General features: G+C 35.2%; 2 protein-coding genes across 3 annotated transcripts; both read right to left on the reverse strand.

Annotated features, from left to right (window-relative positions):
- Nucleotides 1-917: 917 nt before the first annotated feature.
- On the reverse strand, nucleotides 918-4,355 carry LOC133698914 (uncharacterized). Its single transcript, XM_062122023.1, has 6 exons — nucleotides 3,760-4,355; nucleotides 3,514-3,663; nucleotides 3,100-3,279; nucleotides 2,816-2,860; nucleotides 2,070-2,752; nucleotides 918-1,997 (listed from the first exon to the last, which is right to left on the reverse strand). The coding sequence occupies exons 1-6, from the start codon at nucleotides 4,259-4,261 to the stop codon at nucleotides 1,338-1,340; spliced, it is 2,220 nt and encodes a 739-aa protein (XP_061978007.1). The 5' UTR covers nucleotides 4,262-4,355; the 3' UTR covers nucleotides 918-1,337.
- Nucleotides 4,356-5,564: 1,209 nt separating this feature from the next.
- Nucleotides 5,565-8,929, reverse strand: LOC133698901 (uncharacterized). 2 transcript variants are annotated; one of them, XM_062122008.1, is made up of 6 exons: nucleotides 8,192-8,929; nucleotides 7,916-8,065; nucleotides 7,681-7,830; nucleotides 7,347-7,391; nucleotides 6,678-7,213; nucleotides 5,565-6,337 (listed from the first exon to the last, which is right to left on the reverse strand). In XM_062122008.1, exons 1-6 carry the CDS (start codon nucleotides 8,718-8,720, stop codon nucleotides 5,717-5,719), a joined length of 2,031 nt encoding a protein of 676 aa, XP_061977992.1. In that variant the 5' UTR covers nucleotides 8,721-8,929; the 3' UTR covers nucleotides 5,565-5,716. The 2 variants fall into 2 exon arrangements, with proteins under 2 accessions (XP_061977992.1, XP_061977991.1); XM_062122007.1 differs by having other exon boundaries at nucleotides 6,678-7,222; nucleotides 8,192-8,928.
- Nucleotides 8,930-11,643: the final 2,714 nt, after the last annotated feature.

Here is an 11,643-nt window from a genome sequence, read left to right on the forward strand (position 1 = left end):
CTGCTGTCAAAATCTCAGCCCGATCCAACGGTGAACGAGCTGGAAATCGAAGAAAGAACACAGGCTGCTCTGCTACCTCTTCTTCTCTTTTCTCTTGTTTTTCTCCCGTTTTTGCTACTGCCATCTACAGTGGCAGCTCCTATATTAATTCAGAGAGATAGCCTTGCCTTGATGTCTCTTACTAATTAATGTGGTGGTCCCACCATCACATGGTGCGGGACCACACACAACAAGAGGAAAAGAGATGTGAAGCCCGCCATCAACTTGTAATGTTGATTTCAATAGAACAGACGCTTAAGTTTGTATTGATAAAAAAAAAAAAACTTGCAATTGGACTGCTGTCCATTTCAATGAACACAGCTTGCATCTTGCCATAGATTTCAAAGCTGCTAGCTGCTTGATCTTTCTTTGGTTGACACTTGCCACCATCTCCCGCCGAATCAACTGCAAATGATTCAACATGTTCTATATGCATCCAAAGGGGTTCTCAGTTAATGAGTTTAAGAATTGTTTTGAAACTTCTGTAATTTGACTTGTCTTTTGAGGACAACAAGGCTAATAGTATTACGCATTGGAGACAGTGTAGAGAACCATTAGAAGCAGGTAGCCCAACTATTGACGCAATACAGGAATCCAACAACGAACTTTTTCTTAGTGAACAAACAGAACTTGAAAGAGCAAAACCTATTAGAGTTTTGGGTAATTGAAATGAGATGATCGGAAGCCATTATGTTATAAGAAAACAGTGCAGCATTACACACCAATTAATCATACTATTTTGGTCTGCATGAACTGATTCTGCGAAATAATTCTGTAAAGTCCTTCCTTGCCTGTCAGCAAATTATTTCAAAGTTCAGCGAAACTAATGTAAAAGCTCACTTAATTCATCACCATCCTCAAATTAAAATAAAACAAAATAACCCAATTTGGAAAATTAAATTAATTTCTCCAATTTCTTATTATTCCTTCGCAATCAAATAGATGGAAAGCAAAATCAAAGGGCCACATTGGTAGTGAGTCCCCCGGTTTCTATCAGCTTATATGAAAAACAAATGAAAACTAAGTATCAGCTCTTAGCGGCATGATTGAGGGTCTTGAAGAGGTGAATTGCTGTTTTTTTCTGAGATTGTTGCATGTATATTAATTCAATTGAGAGATAGTGGCCATTGGAAAGGATTTATACTTTCTTGCGGTCAGAGAGATCAGATACTCTATTAATAAAGCTTGATAGCTCAAAACAGATAACAAACACCTTGGAAGGTTATTTTAAGGGAGGTTAAGAGATAGGAGAGCAGTAATGATAGAAAAGAGTGTAGGAAGACTGCTTATAATTCATCTCAACGCCTCTTGCAAATGGAGGACAGAGTGGCCCTAACCAAACTAAGGACGGAATTAATAGGAACCCTGATGAGATTGATTGAGCTCTTCAAGGTCTTCATAAATGTCAAATACAAAGGGACCTGCAAGAGAGCAAATATGCTGACCGGAAGGAATGCAACGGTGTAAACGAGAAGCGTAGTCCAACGTTTCTTCAAATGAACAATGAGCAAAATGGTCGCGGTGAATGTAAGCATCATCACTGCGACCGAGAAGAAGAGGAAAGAGAAACCGAGTATCAATTTTTGAGGGAGAGAGTGGCGGAAATCCTGAAGCTGGAATGGGGAAGTGAGGATTGACAGGAACATTACAACAGAAGTCAAGGAGCTTGCCAAAGATAGAACATCCGTGACAGTGAAAACCAAGAAAATAGGATCATGCAGGAGGACAGGAAGACCGGTGTCTTGATTGGATCCTCCTGGTACAGTGTAGGCAGCAGCAAAGGCAACTGTGGCAATGAGAACAGCAACAGTAGAACATGACTCTGATGTCCTCTTTAGCCACTCCTGAGCTTCCTTGAGGAGTTTAGAGTGTGTTTTTTTGAAGAATTCTTGAGCAGTCTTATCCTTGTAGCGGCTGCGGTGCATTTCATAATGGGGAGGAATTATCTTCCGCACACGCTGCATATCATCAAATCAGTATGGAATTGAACATATTCAAGACAAATGAATGTAAAGAGACAAATGGCTCACATCAAACCAATGCAGTTCCTCTTGTAGTTGGAGTGCAGGACCAGGCAGGGTTCCTCCACTGTAGTAATGCATGAGAGCAACATGGTGCAACAAGGTGTGGCCATTTTTGTCGATCCGTCGACCCAACCTGGTCATTGGTATTTCCATCTTCTTGACCATGTTAAATATCTCTTTTTGACGGTTCTTAATAGCCACATGCATTATGTTCTGCCCCTTACGACTAACATGTTCAACTGCTTGAGGATATACATTAAGTATCTCTTTAACAATCTCTACTATTCCATTGCTAGTTGCTAATAGCAATGAGGTTTCAGCTTCACCGTCTAAATTGTTTGCTTTTGATGTATCTGGGGCTTGTGCTAATGAGGTTGGGGTTGGTGTCGAGCCAGCTTCACCATCTAAAAAATTGTTTGCTTTTGATGTTTCCAGTGTTTGTGGAGTAGTCACACAGGCTCCTAATTTTCCTTGCTTTCCTTTTGTTTTTCTGCGTCCTTCTTCTTCTTCTTCTTCTTCTTCTTCTTCTTCTTCTTCTGCTTCAGGGTTCAGAACGCTTATCTTTCCTATGTCTTCTTCGGTGCTCATAAGTTCCCATGAAGTGTCGTCTGCAATCAATAGTTTGGCAAGCCTTAAAGCAGATTCATGTTTTCTCTTCTCTTTCCTGATATTTTCCATCATTGGCCAACCTGTTCAACTTCATTCATGAGAGAGAGATCAAGAGAGAGAAATGAGAGAATGGAGGAGATCACCTTTACGAAAAAGGCTCCAAAGTGATTGATTCATCTTCCTTAGAACTGCAAATGGGAGTTGTATATCAAAATTTGATAATCACACATAAGACCAAAATGTTGAGCTGTAAACAAATATAAAAAAAAACACTTTCAAAACATCAAACAACTTTTCATGCAAAATGAATAAGAAATATATGAAATTAATTCTACCTGGCAAAATACATCGTAGGAAAACATCAGGACAAACATGTGGCAAAACACATTGCAGCAAATGTTTATGGAGTTGTAAGAACATAGCATACCTGAAGAAATTGTTTGTATTATCATAAAGAAGAAGTTGACAAAAACTTTAAGCATTTGGAGGAGCTTGGAGTCTCTTGCTTTATCACCATCCTCACCTTCTTGGTCCACATCTAACATACCTTTATCTCTGTCTTCTTCACCACTGCTGTCTTTCCTCTCCGCATCATCATCGGGAACACCTAGAAATCACCATCGTACGCCAGTAAACTAGTTAACAAATAATCTGGTTTAATATGTTATGGGGAGAGAGCACATCTCATTGATTTGTTATGCCAATATCACTTTCTATTTTTTCCTATATCTACCTTATATCAGCGACAGTGCGTGTCCATTCCTAGTATACATGACCATGTTTCATTTACACTGTGCATGGCTTGGAGAATGTATTCAAAGAGAAGGAAAGATGGCATTACAATAATTAATGAAACTCTTCAGTAAACCATAGCTGCTCCCACTCTTGAATGCGGATGGATTACTTGAGAGCAGCTGAAGCGCTATCTTCCCCTTTCCGTCTTTCGCAGCAACCAAGCCCGGGTACTTTTTAGCTATCATATATGCCAGATCTGCCATAACAAACAGTTTGACAATGTAATAGCTAGTAAAAATTATTATCATTCAAACATAAGAGCATATGCAGGATGAGTTATAGTTGTTCCTACCAAAGAACTCGGCAAGGATAGCCATGTGAAGGATGTTAGTTTTGTCGCTCCTAGACAGATGATGATTAGCTTTCTCTGGACCTTCATTCTCCACTTCACCAGCAAGAAGCTTGAACATTTCAGTGTGACCAAATTGGGCTGCTTTAAACAGAGGCATTTCATCGTACTTATTAGGCATGGATAGTAATAGCGGTTCCTTCTCCAGCAATTCCTTTACTAGTTTTGTCATGTTGGTGGAAGCAGCTTCGTGGAGTATGGTGTCTCCGAACACATTCTTCCGAGTCAATGTTCCAGGATCTTTGATGTGATGCTTCAAGATTTCGCTGGCAATGCTTTCATGCCTCATATTGATCGCCATATGAAGGACTGTATCTTCACAGACAGTCATTCTGCTTGATGGTTCCTCGGACATCATTGCATATTGACGTATCACTTCTGTCTCATCACCCTTCCGCATACTTTCATATAAGGCTTTAAACTTACGATACTCATCGAAATACATGTCTCTGGCTTTGTCTGTGATGGAATGCGTGAGCAAGTCGTTTATGTGTTCAATTAATTCTCCCTCATACAGCAATATATAAATTCCACACACCAATTATGATCAGTGGTTTTCATCGTGTTTCACATTCCTTCTTTTTAAATAATCAAGCAAAGAATCACATCTACTTTCTTCACTTTTCCTTTCGGAGTCCATTTACTTTTGATAAGATTGCAAACCAAGACTTCTCATTTCTTTTTCAGAGCACTAATCACTAGAATATAAACTCTCCAAGAATTCTCATTTCTTCTTCAGATTAGTAATCATTAGAATGGAAACTTTAATAATATGTATGGCCCATTAGTTTATTCTTTTCTGCTTAAAGCTCTTGATGTGTTAATTCAAGCTTGAAGGCTTTGCCTTTTGCTTTAATTATGCTTTGAATCTTGCTTCTTCTTCTTTTTTTTCCTTCCGAGACACATTAATTCCTTCTGCTATGGACTTGATTGTGATAGAATATTGGTGCAGGTGTTTATGATCGATCGCTAGTTACGGATCTGGAACAACTGGTTTACATGGATAGCCTTGAAGAACAACTAGGTTACGTGGAAAGCCTTGAAGAAATATTTATAGACTGATGGTACAAGTCTAAGCCCAAAAAAGAGACAAGTCTAAGCTTAAAAAACCGGGGTTGTATGGAGTGATTGATCTTATAAAAGATACATAACTTTCGATACAATCATTGAATCATGTTCAAGTTTTGCTAGGAGTTTCCCAAGGCCTATTTCTATAGGTGAGTCAGCTTGCTATAACAACTTATGGTTTGGAAGACATCCAAATTAGGTCTAGAAGTTACAGTTTGGTTTAGTTTAGGATTTTTATTATTTTTTATTATTCTCAAGTTGCATAGTTGATTTAGGTCTTTTGTAAGTTTATTTAAGGAGTTTTAAATTACAGGTAAACTACTTGAAGAGAAAATATTTAAAATTTAATTTTTTAATTAATTTTTTTGCATAATAACTCTATTTAGCAGGATTTTGTGTTGCCTTTTATGTGTTGTTTCTCTCTGCATCAAATATTTTATGGACTTACAGTAATGGAACTTTTTTTCCCATGGCAGGTTATCGTTTTTTTTTTCACATGTAAAAGCAGAAAACTTCTATAGCTTTTAAACTTCGTTTAAATTATCATCTAAAAATTCTGTATATCTTCACAAATTCGTGGCATGATTGTATATGTTTTATCAATCTTTTTGTTGGTTTGATGATGAAGAGTACTTGTAGTGCTGTGCAAATAGAAGTTCAGGAAGTAGCAGGCTAGCTAGTTCCACAAATAAGAACGTAAAATCTTGACCGAATTATGGGGAGGAATATGATATTTCCATACAATATTTCTGAAAACATTCATCAAATGGAGAAACAACAAATTCCACAAGACTTGCTACCTTGTAGCCAGAAGCTCATCAGCAACAATATTTCATTCATGTGAACGAGGTAGAGAGTCAATGAAACTCCACAGCATACCCCTCACAGTAAACCAAGCAATATTGAGATAAAGAGGGAACTGAAGCACAAGGAAGATTGTCACTGGGCAGCAAGCAACTGTGTAAATTGGAATCGCAGCCCAATGAAGTCTCTGTCTGATCATAAGCACAAGAGTTGCTGCGAAAGCAACCATCATTGCCGTCACAGCAAAAAACAGAGTAGTTAAACCCAGGACAAGCTTCAAAGGAAGAGACGTCTTGAAATCTTGTTCGTTCATGTTGGATGTCATGATGGACAGAAACACCACCACCGAAGTGAGGGCAAAGCACAATGATATTGTGTCTGAGATTGTGAAGACATGAAATGGAGTCGTGTCGATAAGCAAAGGATGGCCTGTCTTTGAGTTGGAACCTCCCGGAACTGTGTAGGCAGAGGTGAAAGCAACTGTGGCAATTAGAACTGCAACTAGAGTACAAGCCTGTGTTGTTCGCATTAGCCACTCACTCCCGTCTTTCACCAACCTTTTGTGTTCAGTGGTGAATAATTCTTGGGCTGTCTGTCCTTTCTCGTTCCGATGATTGAAGAAATATGCAGGCACAATTTTCTTCACCCTCTAAATAAATTGGACAAGGGAAAACTAGAAGTTAGTTTGTTATGCAATCTGGTGTCATAAAATCTGAGGCCATATCTGTTATTCTGCCTTCAAACAGCAAAAGTTTGCAACTGTTTAGCATGTCTGCTTCTAATTGATATTGCGTTTCTATTGCAGCATTAACTTGTTTGTTTTGTACGTCCCTATGTGGCCATATAAACTGCAGTCTAGATAACTAGAAGGCAATGTAAATGGGAAGAAAAGCTACTTCAAAGCAGAACGTGCCACACCGAAGGGGAAAAAAGCTATGATAGGCAGTCTACATGGAAATTTTGAAGCAACAAGTGAGAGAATAAGGCACCTTAAACCACTGAATATCGGACTGCATGCGTAGGGCGTCTCCTGGTCTGTCTCTATGATGAGTCTCACCTAGGTATGCAGCTTGATGCAAAATACTGTCACCATTACAAGTGATTCTCCTCCCAAGCCTCGGCATTAAAGCATAAGAAGATGGAAGAAGGTCCAAAATTTCTTTCCTATGGCATCTGGCTGCAGCATGAAAGATGCTTTCATCCTTCTCATTGATGTGCTCTATAGCCTGCGGATACACATCAAGAATAGCTTCTATAATCTCCACGATCCCATGTCTTGCTGCTGCAATAAGAGGAGTCTCCTTAGGAGAGGTGGTTTTAATTTGCTTAGGAAGATCCGAAGGGAACTGATACTCTTCTTCTCTTTCTGCTTCATCTACCTTGTCATGAGAGACGATTTCATGGCCAGACGGCCCAGACCTCCCAAGGTTTGCATTCCACCATGTCAAGTCTGTTTTAGCTAATATTTGGACAAGTTCAAGCACTCCTTTTTGCTTCTTTTTTATGCCCCACAATTTTCTAATAGCTGGAAATCCTATCAAAATATCCATGCTATATAAGAGCAACAAAGTTGAGTTGCATCCAAAATTCGCTCTAGATTATTTATACTTGCAGTTCATTGATGAAAATATAACATTTGTAGAAAACAAAATGCATACCCATAGCCATGCACCTCAATACGCCATGGTACATCTTTGAAATTGCTGCAATTTTTCATCAAATTACATGGTTAGTCGAAGAAGATCTATGACAAGTTAAAAATGGAACAAGAACCTTTTTTATATGATCAGTGAATGAAACCAGATAGAGGACCTGAAGGAGATCTATTTTCGGTTGCATGACAAGAATGAACAATCAAAAAACAAACTACAACTTGAAGGTAATGCCTATTTTGTAAGAGATTCACTGGAAATAAGACAGATTCTTGAGGAAGTCAAGTAAATTTATCGCATATGCCAGTATTTTCTTTCAATCTGAAGGGACAGAAAAAACCTGAACCAGAATTGTTGGATTGGTGAGAGAGAATCCTGCCATGGCCACTCTCCAAATCTTGTCCCGGACTCGAATGGAGCTTTCCACTTTCCTTGACGTCGTCACTATCACCAAGCTCCTTATCATCATCACCGCCAATATCTGGAAGGCCTATATATTGAGAATCATGAAGTTATAACAATTGCCTAGGGCTTAGAGATACCATTGAAAACCATAACAAAAGCTGCAAACATACAAAAATAAAGAAGTTTCTGCAGCATTCCCATGGGATATCCACTCTTGAAAGCAGATGGCATGCTAGCAAGCAGTTGAAGACATGACATGCCATTCTCATCCACCGCCCCCGGAAGGTATGCATCCCATACTGCCAATTGCGATGCTGTTTCTGCATTAATTGAAAAAACAGAAATTTAAAGCTACATGCCTTCCCTAAAAACATATAGCTGTTAATTCGAGAAGAGCATCACAAAATAAAGAAAACAAAATTTCCGAGGTTAAGTGAAAGAAATACCAAAGTATTTGCCAAGGACCGCAATATGAAGAATGGAGGTTGAATCGTGTCTCCTACGATGAACATCCTTGTTCTTAATTTTAAAACACAAAAACCTCACCATTTTGGTCCTGCCAAATGCAGCAGCTCTGAAGAGTGCAGTTTCTCCTCTATTGTTCATGATTTGGAGTAGCTCGTCAGAACAATACTCGTTTTTCTGTCCATCATTTGTTGTGCTGCAATGGAGCTCTCTATCAAAATTCAACAGGATCTTGGCCATTTCCACATTGCCTGTGGCCGCTGCTTCGTGAACAGCATTATTTCCATACAAATCAGTTACCTTGTAACTGAATGGTGGTGCGTTATCCAGAAAATGTTTGAGCAGTTTCTTGTCGTTACTGTGTACTGCAATGTGAAGTACAGTGTCCTTGGTGACAGTCAACGGAAGACCTGCAGCTTCAGGATGTCGCTCGTAGTACCTTTTCAAGCTTTCCCAATCTTTTTTCATGGCAGCGCGATAGGGCTTTGTTATTCTTGCAACACTTCCCATCTCTTGATTGCAACCTCGCACGCACACTCACAGGGAGTGACTTCAGTAGTTTAGCAGCATGTATAACCTTCTGAAGATGATTGTTCTTTGCTTTACAGACGTAAAGTGCATCCTGATTCCGAATTAATAGCATATACTTCGCTTGCAGCTATCACCTAGAATCCTGATATGCCTACAGGTAATGTGTTTTATGCTGTGTTCCTTCTTTTCCCTTGGCTTTATTAGCTTTAGCATCAACAATTATTAACATTATTATTAATCAATTGACATTAACATTAAAAAGAAAGTGAAAGAGGATATGGGTTTTACTGTGTAATCCATGTTCATCCAGATTACCATTTACGGCATTGTTCACCGTGCAGATTCCCTTCCTCAGTCCCTCGAATTTTGTTTCTTTGATTTAGTCATCCAACTTCAGTTTCTTTCAATTTGTTTCTCAATAGTCCTTTTGTTACTGTCCTTGATTTTCCCTTTCTCTTCGGATTGTGTATTATCGCGTGCCTCGTATGTTGAGGATTGTTTTCAAGAATGAATGACATGTCGATTTTACCTGCGGCAATCTTTAGTAAAAAAAAAAAACAAAACAAAATTAAAAAAAAAATGGACCCAAAATTGACAAGAATATAAGGATTGTGTATTATCATATATGTGAGGTGTCGATGATTGTTTTGAATTGAATGGGATTTTTTTTTTTAGTTTAACGTGGATGTCCGAACGAGCATGCATGTACCTCTACTAATTTTATAGGCCGTGAAGTTAACGACCATGTAAATCTCCAATGGTTATTATATAAACAATCACATGGCTCGAATTTAAGATCATAAAAAGAATAAATCTTTTGATTTTAAATTTTTACTATTAGACTACTATCTAGATGATTGAATTGAATTAGATTTTGATTTTACATTGAGTTGGTTTTAGTAATTGTCAAAAATAAAATTAAAAAAAAATGGTTTTCACTTTCAATGTGATATAGACAAGAAGAACAAGGACACTAAAAAAGAATAGAAAAGATGGACAAGAAGAACAAGGACACTAAAAAAGAATAGAAAAGATGGATTTTATAAGCGAAAAGAATTACAAGTATGAACCCTAAACTTTTGTAGATTTATTCTCGAAAAATAAAGTATAATAAAGTCTACATCTTAAAAGAGATTTATAATTCTTTTAAATATGATAAAAAAAAAATTGACATCTACAGGTAATAGTATTATAATCCTAAAACATAAAAGAAAAGGACATGAAACATGAAATCAAGGAAAATTGGCCCACGCAAGATCTTCTAATCCTAATTTCAAGAAATTTGTGTAGCAAATGGAGAAGCAAAGTTGGTCCACTATGGTACTGGGTATTGAAAATCTCTTTGAAAATTTTGAGTCTTATCCAATGTTTACATCGAAAGCTATGATTTTTTAGCCATTATACAGGTCTGGTATAATCAGATTTTTTTTACCTAACTTTATTTCAATAATTTATAAAAATATTTTTTAGGTTATTCACATAATCTATTTATGACAACTTCACATTTAATTGTGATATATTTCCATTTAACTGTTCAAAACTTCCATTTTGATTTACTCGATTACATCATAATAATATTAAAAAAAAATACAAATTTGATTTTCAATAATTTTTTTTTATTTAGTTTGATTTTGAGTTCCTAAGTCAATTAGAATTTGTTTTATTATTAAAATTAGAGTTATAAAGGTTTATAAGATATTTATATATATATATATATATATATATATATATATATATATATATATATATATTAAGGTGAAAAGTCTCACATGTCCTCTAAAAATAAAAACCAAGTGTGTCGGCATGGGTTTTTATATGGGCTAGGCATGTATGTCTAACCATGCCTTACCCTTTAATTTTTTTTTTTTATCTTTTCACTTTTTACAATGAGATTCTTTTTAAATAAATTCATTTAAATGTTATTTAAATAATTATATAATTATGCAATTATTTTCAAATAATATTAGTATTTTTATTGTAATATTAACAATTATTTTTTGAATAATTATATACCCTAATGCATTAAATATTTTCAAATAACATTTGCATAATTTTCTAAATTTAGATGAAATTTTTTTTTAATTTTATTGTTAATTTTTTATAAAATATTTCTTAAGTTTATTATTGTTATATATTTTTCAATACATTCATGTAAAAATTATCAATCCATTATTTTTTTATATTGTTATTAAAAGTTTGGTTTTAAGATTATGATAATTTTTGTTTTAAAAATTAAAACTTCTAATAAATTAAAAGTTATGTAAAAAAAAGTTCAGAGAAAGAGTTTTCTTTATTAAAAATATACCCTTTTATACTTATTTCAAATCATTAAGGTTTTTTTGGATATTGAATTTAATTTCTTTCAATAAAACAACATAGTTTAAGTCAAATATATTTTTGGTTAAAAAAATATGTTAACAACAAAAAGAGAATTTATACTACCAATTATATTTTTTTATAGAATTTAAATTCTTACATTTCTGATAAAAAATCTATTTTTATTTCCATATAATAAATAAAAAAACAAAGATTCACATATAATAAAATCAAATGTTTTCATGTGAATTTATTTAACTTCCTGTTTTAATTTTTAATTAGCATTATGAATTATTAGTTTATATAATTCTTATTTTGTTTTATTTTATTAAATGAAAAAAGTTTTATATGGCCAACATAGTCTTCTATTACATTAAAAATTAATGTATAATAACCATGTAAACACTATTCATATGATGATCTTTTTAAACTACTTACTTAAATTAAATTAAATAAAGCTGCTAGGGATGTCCATTCTTATTATAATAGTGGTTATTTTTTAAAATATATTTTATTTAAAAATATATTTAAATAATTATTTTTTTTAATAATCTAAAAACAAAAAAAAAATTCAAACAAAAAAAAA

This window comes from Populus nigra, chromosome 7 (assembly GCF_951802175.1).
Source record: "Populus nigra chromosome 7, ddPopNigr1.1, whole genome shotgun sequence".
NCBI classification, from domain to species: Eukaryota; Viridiplantae; Streptophyta; class Magnoliopsida; order Malpighiales; family Salicaceae; genus Populus; species Populus nigra.